General features: G+C 31.5%; 3 protein-coding genes across 4 annotated transcripts; 1 reads left to right on the top strand and 2 right to left on the bottom strand.

Annotated features, from left to right (window-relative positions):
* Positions 1-138: 138 nt before the first annotated feature.
* On the bottom strand, positions 139-3,557 carry LOC117607134 (protein takeout). 2 transcript variants are annotated; one of them, XM_034330428.2, is made up of 6 exons: positions 3,457-3,557; positions 2,357-2,397; positions 1,126-1,328; positions 876-1,047; positions 549-698; positions 139-455 (listed from the first exon to the last, which is right to left on the bottom strand). In XM_034330428.2, the coding sequence occupies exons 1-6, from the start codon at positions 3,480-3,482 to the stop codon at positions 301-303; spliced, it is 747 nt and encodes a 248-aa protein (XP_034186319.1). In that variant the 5' UTR covers positions 3,483-3,557; the 3' UTR covers positions 139-300. The 2 variants fall into 2 exon arrangements, with proteins under 2 accessions (XP_034186319.1, XP_076546267.1); XM_076690152.1 differs by lacking the exon at positions 3,457-3,557 and having other exon boundaries at positions 2,357-2,435.
* Positions 3,558-7,422: 3,865 nt separating this feature from the next.
* Positions 7,423-10,190, top strand: LOC117607176 (putative beta-carotene-binding protein). The gene is made up of 3 exons (XM_034330529.2): positions 7,423-7,602; positions 8,561-8,923; positions 9,004-10,190. Exons 1-3 carry the CDS (start codon positions 7,542-7,544, stop codon positions 9,306-9,308), a joined length of 729 nt encoding a protein of 242 aa, XP_034186420.1. The 5' UTR covers positions 7,423-7,541; the 3' UTR covers positions 9,309-10,190.
* On the bottom strand, positions 10,080-13,734 carry LOC117607150 (Juvenile hormone binding protein 3). The gene is made up of 3 exons (XM_034330449.2): positions 13,525-13,734; positions 12,449-12,680; positions 10,080-10,865 (listed from the first exon to the last, which is right to left on the bottom strand). Exons 1-3 carry the CDS (start codon positions 13,592-13,594, stop codon positions 10,424-10,426), a joined length of 744 nt encoding a protein of 247 aa, XP_034186340.1. The 5' UTR covers positions 13,595-13,734; the 3' UTR covers positions 10,080-10,423.
* Positions 13,735-16,616: the final 2,882 nt, after the last annotated feature.

Below are 16,616 nucleotides of genomic sequence, written 5' to 3'. Positions count from 1 at the left end.
TAAAATGAAAAAAATATACATTCATCTCTGCAGATTAATTAAAAGGACCAGCAGGATTAATCGTATTAGAAAAGGTAACAAAACGAAACAAACTTATTTTAATTTCAATGAAATTTTTTTCTAGAAAAGGATCAATAATTTATTCTCAAGAATCGTGTTTAATTAATAGAAGTTTTAATATCGTATCACACAGATAACCAACCAAAACCGTATTGGAATCAGTAACAAAATTAATTATAGAATCTCAACAATCAGCACGAATATGCTTATAAATAACTATATCTGTTGTTGAAGGCTCGTTTAACCATCAGGGAACAATTCTTTGTACGTGAAGGATTTCGTGATTTTGTTAGCAACATTTGTGAAGAGCTCTGCCAAAGATGTCTCCAATACAGGTGTTATTTCATCCACTACCAGTTCACTGTTGCTGTTTAATATTTCATGACTGGCAGCACCTACAATAAAATTTACAAAGTATTCATTAAATATGACTGAATCTTTTTTTATTAAAATCAGAATTTGAAATTGTAAACAGATGATCCACTTACCCAGCACAGTATCACCACCAAACAAATTGCTGAAGTGTAAATTGGCTTTTCCAATTCTGATTTTAATCTTCATCCCCTCGAAATTCAGGTAAACATCGTTGTCTCTGAATACTTTGTTTGCTTTCAGAACGACGTCGGAGTCATAATTGTCTTGAAAACAAAGAAGAAACTCGTTGAATTAATGCTGTGGACTTAACAGTCAGTATTTTACATTACTTGTATAATAAAGAAGAAATTCCTCAAATTATGATATTAAAATAAAGAAAAATTCTTTGCTAATTCGATTAAAATTTTTAGGGGAAGGTGCTAATTAATTAAGTACCCTACCAAAGTTCCCAGTCAGATCTCCCTCTCCTGCCAGCTTCAGCAAAAGTATCCTTGCGTCGATCTGATACTTCCCTTCGAAATTCAATCTCTCGAAGGATACTTTAAAGGTAAATTTCACGTTTTCCACGTCTGCTTTCAAGTCTCTCACTTTGAATCTCGAAGGACCAGATACCTAAAATTATCCAATAATTATGTTTAATTTATTTTCAGTTAGCCCTTTTTGCAAAACGAGTTACCTCGTTTATTATACCTTCAAATTCGTCAGATTGACATCGAGTCTCGCACCGATTGGCCCTCGAGTCAGACGAATTTCCTTTAAGAGAAGTGGTTCTATCGGAGGCGCCTCTAATTCCGGGATTCCTACGGATAGTTTCTCGCGAAGCTCTTCGATTGAGTTTGTGATGCATTCGTTGATGTCTGGCTCGCTCTTCTTGCACGGTTTTATGTATGGCGCTGGAGAAGAAATATTAAAGAAAATTTTAATATTATTGTCTTCTTTTCAGGTCCAACTTTCGGGAACAACGTGATCAAGAATCGACGATCTTGATTTTCATCGGAACCAGTTCAAGGCTATCAGTGCAAGCGAGGTTTTGAAAACCGAAAGCGGCGCACGATGAATTTTGCAATCGTCTCGTTAAAATGTATGTGGCACGTTTTTACCTTTCTTGCAGCACACACGGTGAACTGGAATTTCGTAATCGATGGTTAATGTCAACGTCTTCCACGATCGATTAAGTCTTGCCAGTTTTATTTTTATTTAACTTCGTCATTTATTACAAACGAGAAAGATTTTCATATTTAATTTAAATTTGGAAAATGGCACGTTTTTACCATTCTTGCAGCACACACGGTGAACTGGAATTTCGTAATCGATGGTTAATGTCAACGTCTTCCACGATCGATTAAGTCTTGCCAGTTTTATTTTTATTTAACTTCGTCAATTATTACAAACGAGAAAGATTTTCATATTTAATTTAAATTTGGAAAATGACACGTTTTTACCATTCTTGCAGCACAGACGGTGAACTGGAATTTCGTACGACTTCCACGATCGATTAAGTCTTGCCAGTTTTATTTTTATTTAATTTCGTCATTTATTACAAACGAGAAAGATTTTCATATTTAATTTAAATTTGGAAAATGGCACGTTTTTACCATTCTTGCAGCACACACGGTGAACTGGAATTTCGTAATCGATGGTTAATGTCAACGTCTTCCACGATCGATTAAGTCTTGTCAATTTTATTTTTATTTAACTTTCTTCATTTATTACAAACGAGAAAAATTTTCATATTTAATTTAAGTTTGGGAAAATTAATTTTTTTTCAATATTTCTACCTTCGTTCATGTACTTCGTTGATCTTCAATTAATATCGATTCGTGTTCAATGATGCTTCTCAATTTGCATATACACGGGATATGAAATTTTAATAATCCTCATTCCTGGAAGGTGTTAATTATCTTCTTTTAGGAATACTCACGTAGAACAGCGGAGACCTCACAGAACAGAGCCGCCGTCAGGCTGAAAAAAGGAAAGAAGAAACAAGTAAAGATATTCATTTCTGATATTTTTTCTTCTTTTTTTTTACTTCAACACACAAATCCATCAAACTAGAGGTTGCATCATGATTGTACACAACTATTACCAGCAATATTGCAAGTAAGTCTGTGTTTGTAAAACTCTTTAAACGAATAGTGCCAAGGCTGGAAACGATGGAAATTCTATGATAAATACATCTTCCACTTTTACATAATATAAAATGCAATTGAATTGCAGTAATTCATGATCTATTGCTTCTTTTTTTTTCTAGCTATGATAATCTTGCTACAGGTCGAACCTTTTTTCTGCAGCATAAATGAATGTTATTTTCCTTCCTTGCTGTATCTTAATTAAGCAATCATGAATTTATGAGATTTAGCAATTTTGAATTATTACTTTTCGAAGGATTTCATATTTTTAAAAGGGCACTGAGGATTATTAATGATATTTTTGAATTTTAAATTACATTTCTTAGAAGATTATCATTATGGAAAGTGTGACATTATTACACTATGATTTATTATTAAATAATAGGTTGAAATAACAACATTCCCATGATCTCCATTATTGCATCACAGGTGCATTTCCAAACCGCAACATATGCACCTGCGGTTTGCAAAACTGCAACTTCCTTTTTTCTCTTCATTTTCAAAATCTACTTTGGAAGATACAAATTTCAATAATAATCCACTTTTCGTTCCACAATTTATATAATTAATTACCAAACACCTGAAACACCATAAAATACACTTCACCATGAAATTTAAATTCTCTTCCAAAAATAATGATCAAATGAACCTCGTCAATTCTATTTCATCAACCCTATTTAATCTATTAATTAGACACTTGATAAAATCAATTGAACACACTTCACCCTTTTTCAAACTTCAATCTTTCTCCAAGAAGAAATATCAATCACCGCACTGAATGAAATCAGTATTTCCTTTTTTCTTAAACAACCCCATAGAATGATAAATTTGGCCCTAAGTGAACGAAAAGAGGAGAGAAATGAAAGAAAAGAAAGGATCGATCTTCTCGTACCAAACCCGAGCAAGAAGAGCGTACATCGCGGCTGGTCAGCAGGTTCTCGGCGACTAGTCGATCACACCACGGGGATGATATGTAAAAGCCTACGATCCCCGAACGAACAGCAGGGATTGCCTTATCGTGTTGAAGGCATGCTGATTGCCTCGTGCTACTTGTCGGTCATTGGTCCAGCCCTGGTCCGCCGATACTTAGTGAAGTTGACGACTGGAGAACGGTGTTGAGTATGGATCGCCTTCGAATTAATTTTTCGTTGCGTTTTACCCAGTTCCCCTACGATTTTCGATTCACCATTGACATTTCGCGATGGGATTCCTTGGAATTCCCAGCAAATCTGGAATTTAACATTCATCAGTCTGTCCAGGTTGTATTTCATCTGCTGATTGATTTAAACATCTGGTAAATTTTAATATATAATTTCAATGGAAATTGTATTTATCTGAGAGACAGAAATTCCAAAATAGTTCTAATGAAAATTTTAATTAATAATCTTAGGATCAAGGGGTTACACTTTTCTTAAGACTTTAACACTAGAACTACCGACAATTATTTTTAAGTTAAAAATAATGTAGATTACGAAATAGATAAACGTAATTTAATATATACATTCATTCTTTAGCTTGATAATAGCCAACATACATTTCAATAAAAGTACCTCGATAAAATAATTTCAAAAGTGGAAACTAGGCATTTTTACCCCTTTGGTAGTTCTAGTGTTAAATGCCACAAAAAAGTAATTAATTCTGTCAAAGAATAATTCTATTTTTGATACAATTAACGTGTCACTTTTATAATAGAAGATATACCGAAGATTGAAATTAATTTATTCTATAGTTCTGATGAAAATTTTAATTAACAATCTTAGGATCAAAGGGACACTCGAATTGAACAAATCTTCTAATGCCACGAAAAAGTTATTAAAAATTCTGTCAAGAAATAATTTTATTTTTGATATATTTAACGTGTCACTATTATAATAGAAGATATACCGAAGATTGAAATTAATTTATTTTATAATTCTGATGAAAAATTTAATTAACAATCTTAGGATCAAAGGGACACTCGAATTGAACGAATCGTAAGACTTTAAATTCCTCAAAAAAGTCATTAAAAATTCTGTCAAAGAATAATTTTATTTTTGATACATTTAACGTGTCACTATTATAATAGAAGATATACCGAAGATTGAAATTAATTTATTTTATAATTCTGATGAAAAATTTAATTAACAATCTTAGGATCAAAGGGACACTCGAATTGAACGAATCGTAAAACTTTAAATTCCTCAAAAAAGTCATTAAAAATTCTGTCAAAGAATAATTTTATTTTTGATACGTTTAACGTTTCACTTTTATAATAGAAGATATACCAAAGATTGAAATGAATTTATTCTATCCCCCAACACTGTCGCTTTCGTTAGACCTCGAGAACCAGTTTCTCTTCAACATTGTGCATAATTATGCCAGCAGTATTATTTGCATCAATTGAATTCTATAATACGCAGTTGTGCCACTGTAAAAGTGAGTAACTACAAATAAAAATCGCTAAACAATGTCGGACTTTTACTCTGTTCCGTGTTGGCCGCTCGTTAAGAAGTTGGCTAATGATAATGGATTACTGGTAGAAAAAGAGGAGAAAAAAGCGAGCGGTAGTTACGACAGCGTGATCGCCAATTCACATGGTCCAATACCATTGGCGTAAGTAAGATCATAATCCTTTACCTTCGCTAGAACCTCGCTAATTATAATAATTTCAATCATAATTGCAATACAATTTAAATATTCATTTTTATCGTGACAGAACTTGAAGAAGGATGAAGCAACCCTTATTTCGGGGAGGTTTCGAGTAGCCCGGTTCATAAATGGCTACGCTGGTGTTCAATAGGCCAACATTCTTCCGTTTACTCCAGCATGGAATCGAGGTAGGGGAAAAACTTGCCCTCGCCAATTTCTACGAATTTTTACTAGCCCATTAAGAGCGGGGAAAGTAACGATCAACGTTGGGTTACTCCGAAATCCTACGATCCGTAACAAAATATGCGAACAAGTACAGTTAGTTACTTCTAATCTAGTTCTAATCATTGTACAGCTGTTCCGTGGATGGATGTTGCAACTTTAATGTTCAGCTTTTTTTGCCTCTTCTAATTGCGATAGCAATTTAATGTCATAAGAGTTGGTACTTGACGTCTGATGATGGCAATGATCAGCTGTATATCTGCTGACTGCTCTTTGAATAATAAATAATTGATTGAGAGTATGATAAGGACAAAAATTAATAAATAAAAAGATTCACTCGTATTAACACGTTGAATACCATGTCACCCATATTTGGGTGGCACTTGAATTGTCAAAGGAAGTGATTATCTATATTAATTATTAGGAATTTGGTTACTTATCTAATTAGAAATATTTTAATTAGGTATCTGAAATGACAGATAATGGAAATAACAAAATATTCGGAAAATAATAAATAAAATTAGAAGAAAATAAAAATGTTATCCAATGAAATTTTCAATAGCTTTATTAGGTATTTGGTTATTTATCTAATTAGAAATATTTTAATTAGGTATCTGAAATAACAGATAATGGAAATAACAAAATATTCGAAAAATAAAAATATTATCCAATTAAATTTTCAATAGCTTTATTAGGTATTTGGTTATTTATCTAATTAGAAATATTTTAATTAGGTATCTGAAATAACAGATAATGGAAATAACAAAATATTCGGAAAACAATAAATATAATTAGAAAAACATAAAAATATTATCCAATGAAATTTTCAATAGCGTTTACCTGGCAGTCAACGTATTAATTCACAATTAAATAATGCAGTTTCTGATGATTTTTACGATTAATTATGCATCACGAGGTAGTTTTTCTCGTTACCATTCGGTAATATTATTCATTTTATAAAAGAAAAAAAAATGAACGACTAGAAGATGGAAATTACCAATGTGATAAGTATCACCAGACGTTATATCGCTGCTGTGAATTATTTTTATTTCGAAAATTACAGTTTCAATCATTTTTAAATAAATTCTACCTTGGAATGACTTTTGTTTTTACAGGTGTAACAGGAAATGAGAAGCATAAGTTTACTCATAGTTCCTGTTTATTTCCAATCATTTAGATTGAATTTTAAAACAAAGGTGGCCTCGCCAGTATTGTTCCTCCATCCCATCGTTTGAATCGCAAAAAGCGATTTCTGTATCCTGAATGACGTGTCCTGAATACGATCGTCTGTCTTCTCGGCACAAGGAAGTCGAAAGGCGTGCATAATTGCTGAAAAAAGTTTCCAAACCCACGAAAATAATCGTCCTTCGTATGTACTCCAGTGACGTCAGGAGAATTGAAAACGAAGAGAAACAATGAACTAATTTTCTTTTTTAAACATATCTTCCATTAGACATTTTTATTCTTAATTAATAAATTTAAAAAAAAAAAGAATGCTTAGCCAATGGTCTGAAAAATCATAGATTTTATTTTTGAGAAATGCAAATTACTTTAGCAGGTAAATTCCATCTTTTTTCCAAATTAAATTATTCTAAAAATTAAGAAATTTTTGAATTCTTCAAGAGCTTACGCAAAATATAAATTTTTAATTTTGAAAAAACCATACTGCTAAAGTATAATAATTAGGTTGAAAATTTGAATACCTTTTTTTTTTCATTTTTAACGTAATATTGAATGCACAAATTTTCCTCCCCACTTCTCAAAAACTACCCCTCATAAACTAGGTTTATGTAAATTAAAAAAGAGAAACAAACAGGAGTTGAATGAAGGGGAAAGAACAGAGCTTGTTGCAACAAGAGAAAAGAAAACAGTATTGTTCGGCTTGATTTTCATGGAACCTGTTCGTCGACAATGAAAATTGAGTTTTGGTGGGGAAGAAGTTTCACGAGGGTACGACCATGATCACGGACTTAGATGAATCAGAATCGCGAAGACTATATATATATGAGCTTCCTGAATGAACAACGATCAGTTCTGATCTCTGCACATCGACGTGAATCGGTCGGTGATTAGTCTTCTCTTGTGATTATCTGAGAAAGGAAACCAGACAGAGAAAAAGTAACAAGGATGTTCTCCAATCAACTTTTATTTTTAATGACTGTCATTGGTATGGCAGTTGCCGAAGTTCGTGAGTACATTTTTTTTTTATAAAATCTCAGATAAATTAAATTTGATTAATTAAACTGTGTCTAATATCTTTTAGATATTAGGCAATAGACTCGAAAATAATAAATAATTTTCGATAAAAATTTTATTAACAAGCTTTAACTTTGATCAATTCAAGTGCTCGAAATATGTTATTAATACATAATTTATCATTTGTTTATAAAAAAGCTAAGTTTGCATTTTAATTGAAATCAATAGACTCTTTTATGTGTCCATTTCCCATTCTAAATTATATATTGTGGAAATGGTGCTGATTGGTATTGAAACTGACATTTGCGATAAAATAATTAACATAAGCATTGAAGATCACGATCAATAAGATCATAGAATGCGGAAGAAAATTTTCACGCTCTTCAAGGGGATTAAATTGATTAAAACAATTGAAAAAACAGGAAATTTACATCAATAGAAACCCTGAATGATCATTTATTCAACGAGTTTCTTTTTGTTCGTTAACAATCTTTATATAAGACAAAAGAAAATATGAAATGAAATGTAGAAGAGCAGGAAAATTTAATATGATATGGAAAAATACTGATTTATTATAAATGATTTTTAAATTTTTTGAAAATTTTATCAATTTGTAAAGAGAATATTTCTCGTCTCTCTTTTACAAACAACTGAATACATTCTGAGAAGTGTGAATTTTCCTTATTACTTTTGACATTAACACAATTTTATTATCTCTCGTGTTTGTCCAACAACCAATGACAAGGATTTTTAATTACTCATTAACATATACTCTACTGTAATAGAAAAAGTTATCTCCTCGTGAAATCTTTACGAGCATTAACAGCAGTATCGTTTAAGCAATGTTAAAATTAAAAAAATTATAAATCATGCAAAACTACTTTTCAAAAATTCAACTAATCGATTGGGAGAAGAAAATTACTTACCGATTGAAATTCTTATTTTTCCAGCTTCGTACATCCATGTATGTGGGAGAAAAGATCCAAAATTGGACGAGTGTGTGATCAACAGTGTGAAATCATTACGCGATAAACTTCGTGATGGAATTCCGGAACTGGATATTCCACCTGTGGAACCATTAAAAATGAGTAAAGTGGAACTGATTGATACGCCGAGTTTCAAGGCAACTGCAACAGACATCATACTCCGTGGTCTTTTGACTTACCATGTTAATTTCTTGCACGTGGATCTGAAGAAACAACAGATAGACATCGATGTTTATTTCGAAGAAAATAAGCTGGATGCACATTTCAACATCACTGCTCAAATTTTGGTACCTATTGTTGGAAAAGGACCGATTTCCCTCGTAGCAAGTAAGATCAGAAGAAAATAATTAACATGAAAAATAGGAACAAAGAGCAATTTATTATTCTGGCTCTTATTATTCTTTCAGAGAACGTGGCTGCGAAAGCGAATCTCAACTTCAAGCTCGTTGACCATGCAGGCAAAAAGTATGTCTTTTTCCCATCGATGACCACTAATCTGGACGTAAAGAATTACGATCTGAAATTCGAAGCAGAAAATTTTGATAATTCTCTGCACGATGCCATCAGCCAGGCTCTGGGTAACAGTCGTCAAGAAATATTAGATGCTGTCAAACCAAATCTGGAGAAAGTCATTTCAGAGACAGTTTTAAGTATGGCTAATAAAATCGGCAAGCATTTCACCTACGATGAATTGCTTCCGGATCGAGAATAAAATTATTATGGTAAAAAGAACGTGTTAACAAATTCAAAAACTAATTGGTCTATTAATTAAAAGTTTGAGATTTAATGATGTTATAATTGTACTCCTTGTTGTTAACTTATGTATGTTTAGAGAATATTTTTATTGTTTGTTTACACTGTATCGTTGTTTCTATTTTATGAAATAAAAATACTACGGAATTTAGATCATCCGCTGGGGAAAATGTAAAATCGATTTCACAATCGCAATTAATACTTTTTATTTGGCACGATTATTGCCTCGTTACACGTAACATTACATGATTTCTGGTAAATATAATTAATGTAATTCTAAGTTAATTAGTAATTAGATTATTGCAAATCAGTTTATGTTACAAAAGAGTAAGTTTTAATTTTTAGATTAAAAGAAAATCGAATATTTAAAAAAAATAGAAAAATTCATTTACTCCGCAAATAATTGCTAATTAGAATTTTCTCTAACATAATTAACAAAATTGAGATCTAATAGTATAGGAAACATTTTCATTAAAAGATTAAAATTTCATAATTCTTTTATAAAAATTTTTTTTTGGATTTTTAAATTCATTATAACTTCATGAATATAAATTCGGTAATTAAGACAGATTCTTAATTATACGTATAAAACAATTACACTATATACTACAATAATTTTTCCAATTTTGTTCATCGTTTATATTTACAACAAATATTCCACGAGTAAAGTATAAATTATCAAACCATATTCAAATTTCAATATTATTCCAATGGTCTTTAACCCCTTGCCTTATAATTACATTATTATAATTACGATAATAAGACAATATCAATAAGAAAAGAGTATTTCAATGATGGTCTATGACATCCTATCTTCTTTATTTAAAAAATTACATACGAATATTCAAATAATACAAAATATAAAATAGAAACTTTAAAGAAGATACCTTAAAACTTAAACAGTTCTGAATTTTTTAATTTTTTATCAAATTTTTTAATCAAAAATATTTTCTTCTTCATTTTGATAAATATTATAAAGCAAAAGCTTGAAGACTAAAAAATATTCACTTCCATCAACATCTTTTACAAAACTCTCTGTCGATTGTCAATTTACAACAGAATGAAAGAAATTTTTTAAGAAAGTGGGAAAAGTACTTCGTATGTAAATTGCGATAGAATACCATTTGCAATTTTGATGAATGTTTCAGAAATACCATTTTCAAGGGCGGGTTTCAATTCGTCGATGAAGGCATCGAAATTACTATTGATGGCCCCATTAACAGCTTCGCCTAAGACTGGATCGCCACCGAATAGATTGTTTAACTTCAGATCACCACTGCCAACTGATATTTTTGTTTTCAGGTCGACTATCGTCACGTAATTCAGACCGTCCTGCCCTTTCGTTACTTCAGCCTGGATCTTCACCAATGCTTTGCAATCTGTGAAGTTTCCATTCAGGAGTCCTGTTCCTTGGATTCGTAGCAGTAAAACTTTTCCATCTACTTCGTAGTCGCTGTTTATGGAGAGCCTTGGGAGATCCAGTTCGATGACAAAACGAAGAGTGTCCACGTTGGCCCTGTGAAACGTGAACCAAATTAGTAAGTTTCAGTCAGAAATTACAATTTTTTAACTAGGAGATATTTTATTAAATTAGTAAATTATTATTTATCAACTAATCTGGAATATTAAAAAATTTGGGAATGTTAAAAATTGCAAGTATAAACGAGTGCAATTAATCAATAGATCATTGATATTTATCAGTTCCTTTGGACAGTTTCATGGTTCCCATGAGACCAATGTTTTCTCGGTTTGTTTCAGTAAGAAATTAAAATTTTTTAACTAGGAGATACATTAAATTAGTAAATTATTATTTATCAACTAATTTGGAATATTTAAAAATTTGGGAATGTTAAAAATTGCAAGTATAAACTGGTGCAATTAATCAATAGATCATGGATATTTATCAGTTCCTTTGGACAGTTTCATGGTTTCCACGAGACCAATGTTTTCTCGGTTAGTCTGTCACGTTCACCATACAAATTATTTTCAATTGGAAAAGAGTTTGTTTCAGTTAGAAATTAAAACTTTTTAACTAGGAGATATTTTATTAAATTAGTAAATTATTATTTATCAACTAATCTGGAATGTTAAAAATAGCAAGTATAAACGAGTGCTTAATTAATCAATAGATCATTGATATTTATCAGTTCCTTTGTACAGTTTCATGGTTTCCATGAGACCAATGTTTTCTCGGTTAGTCTATCACGTTCACCATACAAATTATTTTCAATTGGAAAAGAGTTTGTGTCACGGCCGGTTCTTGGTGTGCACATGGAATACAAACAAAGTGAATCTTTTTATTTACCATGATGGTTTCATTAATTTACCTAGATATTTATAAATCATCCTCTTACAATTATTCACTATCCCTTTCAATATTCGAATCAGCAGATTTCATTTATCTGATCGAAGATAATTTCTTTTAAATATTAATTTAAAGCTGAAACAAACGTGTACCAAAGATGATAGGATCGAATTGATTTGATTCGAGGTTAATCCGATCGTCCTCGAGTATATCTTCGTTTTCGTGCTGGTCCTTGAAGACCGGGTTTCGATTTTTGATTCCGGACACTGTTTCAAGGCGAATCGTTCGTCATTGAGCTCGTAGAATATGTCACTCTCTGTTTAATTTGACATAATGACCATCTTGACTTTTGTCTTTAAAACTCAGTGTGTTTAGGAAAAAAAAAAGAAACGGGTTACGTAAACCTTTCGCAATGATCATAGCTGAAATTCATCTCACGAGGGAGAATAATTGCGTTAAAGAGTTGGATGATTGCCTGGGAGCACACTGCATTTCTCAATGAGTCTTGTTACTGATTTAGAGTCAGGAAATGAATAATGAACAGTGTGATAGGAATGAAAAATTGTAGCTTCTTGTAAATAAAAAAATACATCCTTCAATTTTTTAATTAAAAATTAAAATTTTCTAATTATGATTATAATAGTAATTAGTGCAACTACCCTGTGGTAGTAATATTCACCCCCCACTATGAATAGTAACACTTCTTAAAATTATATCTGCTTTCCTTCTTTTTTAATTAATTTTGTTTCTATGACAGTTAAATAAAATGAATAGGAATTATTTTTAAAACTTACTTCAATCTCGTCACAGCAAAATTGCTGGCACCATTGACACGAATGTTCGACAGCTTTAGTCTGATGCTAGCTCCTGTAGTAGCCACCAGTTCTTTCAGGAACAATGGTTCCAAGGATGGAATATTGTATTCTGGTAATCCAGAGTGTAAGTGTGGTTTGAAATTCTCCACACTGTTCTTGATGCAGTCACCCAGATTTGGATCATTTCTTTTGCAAACGTGTAGAAAATCAGCTGTGATGAAAGAAAATATTTTTTAATAACATCAATGAACTTTGATTTAAAAAAAAATGATTATAATTTATAATGAAGTCTTTTTGACGAACATCGATTTTAAGTGTTTTTTCGAGAGGAAGATTTTAGAGGATGAAAAATTGAAATGCAGGAAACAGGAGTCGCGAAATAATATTTAAATATTTAATAGCTTAATTACGTCATCACTAGCTGTCATCATTGAATATCTATGATTTATTATTACAGTATGTTAATAAAATTAATGAAGTCGATGTCAGAAGTAATGAATTCTATACAAAGATGAATTGTGACAAGTATACAGGATTATTATAATTAATATACTTAAGACATGGGAAGTTCACGTGGGTGTGTTTTTAAAAAAAAGTTACAAGTTACATTGTAAACATATAAAAACTTAGTAATCACAGTTCTATATTCAAATGGCTAAACCATTAATCATTGCCATAACTTTGCTTAGACTAAATTTCCGATAAATCTTTGGTAATTATTCCACATGCCTGTAATTATTTGTAATTATTCAAATACGAAGAAACTGCTACTTTTTTTTAAAATAACACTGTCATTAAACTTGAGTTGGAAGTAAAAAATTTAACTAGCAACGTGTTTTCTTATATTTAAAATTACACACTCCAAAGATCTAAATTTTATTATCAAATAATTATCACTGTAAAGTGCAATAGATTTGCTTCAATCACATCCACGCACTCCCATTAATTCTTCAATTAAAAATAATAATATATATTATAAAAGCTAGAGATCCAAATGAAAAGAGAATCAATTTTATTATTAAATCACTGTCGCAATAAAATAGAATTTCACTTACGCAAATCACGTGCAAAAGTAGTAGAAAGGATCGTCGCGACGACCAGTCCTATTAACACAATCTTCCTCATCTTTTCCTTTAGAAAGAAAAAATTGGAAATTAACGAGGATCTCGGACGTTCGTCGAACAGGCGGAAAAGATCTGCAGGGTTGTTTCGTCACCCACGAACGATCAGATGGCTGGACTTGAAATGAATACGGTGGAGGTCAGCCCCAAGTCCTTATAGATCTACCTTTATCCCCCCTCTGGCCGGTTGTTTCTCGTTGTTCGTCAATGATACCCGCTCCAGAGCATCCAGATCAACGTGATGAGGTAGGTATTATCCATCACGAATTCTGAGCATGTGCTAACGCATGTGTGTGTGCTCGTGCAAACGCTTAATACGTTCCAACTTTTGTTGGAAACACGAACAGGTGTAATTTCATTGATTTCCTAGAAACTTCTAATTAATGAAAGCACTGCTGGATATAATTTTAGGAAGGAAACATTAAAATATCAATTATTTAATTAGCAAACTTGCACCATCAATTTCTAATTATTGACAGAAATTTTTAATTAAATCCTAACATAGCTGAAGGGTTAATTAGAGATTTTAATTAATATTCGAAAATTTAATTCAGTAAAAGAATTAAGAATTGAGAAAAGAGTTTTTTGGAGTGCTTTTCGAGGAAAAATATGAAGGTTAATTAGAGCTGAAACATAGCTAAAAGAATAATTATAGGTTTCAATTAATACTCGAAAATTTCATTCAGTAAAATAATTAAAAATTGAAGAAAGAGTTTTTTGAGTGCTTTTCGAGGATAAATATGAAGGTTCCAATATTTAATTGAAAAATTAATCCTTATTACCGTGATGGAACGTGTTAATGAACGGCTGTATGTTAGTTCCATACTTGAGAATAAATTATGAATGTTGAGCACGTATGGAGGTTCACGACCAACGCGTATGTAGAGAATAACTCGAAGGTCTGCGAACTGCTTTAATTGCTGTTTCATGTTGTTTGGTGTAAAAGGGATTTGTACGTTGATCTTGAACCTTGAGCACACAACGATGACGTACTTACTCGTTAATTGGACGTTTCACGGTGCTTTCTGATATTAAGCACCGATTCGAGTAACACTCAATATTACATTTCGTTAAAATTATTTGTACAATTTGAATTTCGTCTTCTTTGAGGTATATTGTGAATGGTCAATTGTATGAATAAGTTATGAATTTTTTCCACTTGATTATTCCATTTGCATACCCGCAGAGATTATAAAATTTCCTTAAATGTTAATCAATCAATTTTCGAATATAAGAAAGAACGTATTATTTGCAACATAATTTCTTCTGTTGATGGAAAGTTTGAAAAAGAAAATTTGTTTATTAATCGGTTAAGGGGTATTTTAATTGAGCATTGTTACGTGCGAATACAGGGACGACTTAAGAGGAATTTTGAGTATCTCCAGTACGTGATCCATGACACGTTTTACGTTCATTGACCGTAGATGTTTCTATCCAAAATAGTACCTTTAAATGGAAATTTATACTTAAACGTGTTTCAGAGTAACTGAAATTTATACTTAAACGTGTTTCAGAGTAACTGAAATTTACACACTGGTCGCTGATTATATTAAAAATTATACTATGTTTCATGGAAATGGAAAAAAATTAATTTTGCAGAAACTAATTATATCGGGGTGGGTTTCTTAAAGGATTTAAATTAACCCCCTTTCGTTCACCTTTTATCACACTTTAAATTAACAAATTAATTGTCAGTAAAACGATACCGTTAGAATATTTCAAAAAACCGTCGTGGAAGTCGTAAACAGGTAAATTAATGAAACGGAAAGAATTTCGGTACCTTGACCCTGTCCTTCGACGAAGCCACCGAAACGTTGGCTGGTTTTTCGTGCGGCTGCTCGTGTTTTTTCTTGGAAAAAAGAGACAATACGCGGTTGGAATATTAGAATCAAGATGATTCTTCCAGCTTTAAAACGCGATTCGCTTCTTTGAATGCATCACCGCGATGATGTCGCGATTCTTACGACCTCCTCGACCTTTTCTGTTAAAATTCATCGCGTTGAAAGAGACGAATCTGTGATAGGGGAAATAATATAGAAAAAATATAGAATGAAACCTTTTTAATATTTTTTATTTAAATAGAAATTGTCGGGAGCAGGATATAAAAAGCGTTTGGTTTAAATTGAACGACGAGTGAAAAATAAATTCAAGGAATACCAGTGTTCTGAACCATGTGTTTCGAAGCATGAATTATTGAATATGTTTTTATTGGATTAACAAGAATGTTGTTTATACGTACTTCAAACAGTGTACTTAAAACTGACCCAGCTTCCTTAAGAAAATAAATCCGAGCTCCTGTAATGATACGTCGGTAGCTTTTTCTGGAATCACGTGTATCTCGCTCGCTTGTAATTTTTGAAAATACAAGTAGCTATGGAAATGTGATAATTAAATTAATTTTCGAAGTACTGTGAATTTATTTAATTATCATAATTAGTACAGGACCATAGAAGATCGTGCAATCCCATATTGAAGACAATAAAGAATTTTCTATATTCAGAATTAAACATAATATTTTATTATGATAAACTGTTAGAATAATTTTTAAGAAACAACAACAGATTGTGTAACGTTTGCGAAACGAAAGCATAACGGAATCAGTCTGAGAAGTTAATATTAAAAATTGGAAATCGAGTCACGTTTAATGTTCCCTCTTGTTTACACGATTCCAGTAAAATGAAATATTAAAGTATGAACTTTTGTTCCTTACGAAACTGGAATGACAAGCTGATGAAAAATTTCCAGTAAAATTATTTTACTGAATTAAATTTTCCAATATTAATTGAAACCTCTAATTAACCTTCCAGTTATGTTAGGCTTTAATTAAAAGTCTGTGTTAATAATTAGAAATTGATGGTGCAAGTTTGCTAATTAAATAATTGATATTTTAATGTTTCCCTCCTAAAATTATAGCAGTGCTTTGAATAATTAAAAGTTTCTTGGAAATCAATGAAATTACACCTGTTCCTGTTTCCAAGCTGGAAAAATTATTTAACAAGAATTTTGAGAGAAACTCAATTATATCG

The sequence above is a fragment of the Osmia lignaria genome, chromosome 9 (genome assembly GCF_051020975.1).
Source record: "Osmia lignaria lignaria isolate PbOS001 chromosome 9, iyOsmLign1, whole genome shotgun sequence".
NCBI lineage: Eukaryota > Metazoa > Arthropoda > Insecta > Hymenoptera > Megachilidae > Osmia > Osmia lignaria.
This window is presented reverse-complemented; position numbering and strand designations above follow the sequence as displayed.

Bases quoted from the DNA above. Each gene is read 5' to 3' on its own strand.
- LOC117607150 (XM_034330449.2), bottom strand. From the start codon at position 13,594: ATGAGGAAGATTGTGTTAATAGGACTGGTCGTCGCGACGATCCTTTCT. The intron at 12,681-13,524 runs GTAAGTGAAATT...CTTTCATCACAG, and splicing joins TACTTTTGCACGTGATTTGC to CTGATTTTCTACACGTTTGC. The intron at 10,866-12,448 runs GTAAGTTTTAAA...CACGTTTCACAG, and splicing joins TTTGCTGTGACGAGATTGAA to GGCCAACGTGGACACTCTTC.
- LOC117607176 (XM_034330529.2), top strand. From the start codon at position 7,542: ATGTTCTCCAATCAACTTTTATTTTTAATGACTGTCATTGGTATGGCA. The intron at 7,603-8,560 runs GTGAGTACATTT...TTATTTTTCCAG, and splicing joins TATGGCAGTTGCCGAAGTTC to CTTCGTACATCCATGTATGT. The intron at 8,924-9,003 runs GTAAGATCAGAA...TTATTCTTTCAG, and splicing joins ACCGATTTCCCTCGTAGCAA to AGAACGTGGCTGCGAAAGCG.
- LOC117607134 (XM_076690152.1), bottom strand. From the start codon at position 2,435: ATGAATATCTTTACTTGTTTCTTCTTTCCTTTTTTCAGCCTGACGGCG. The intron at 1,329-2,356 runs GTGAGTATTCCT...TTTCTTCTCCAG, and splicing joins TGAGGTCTCCGCTGTTCTAC to CGCCATACATAAAACCGTGC. The intron at 456-548 runs GTAAGTGGATCA...ATTTTATTGTAG, and splicing joins TGGTGGTGATACTGTGCTGG to GTGCTGCCAGTCATGAAATA.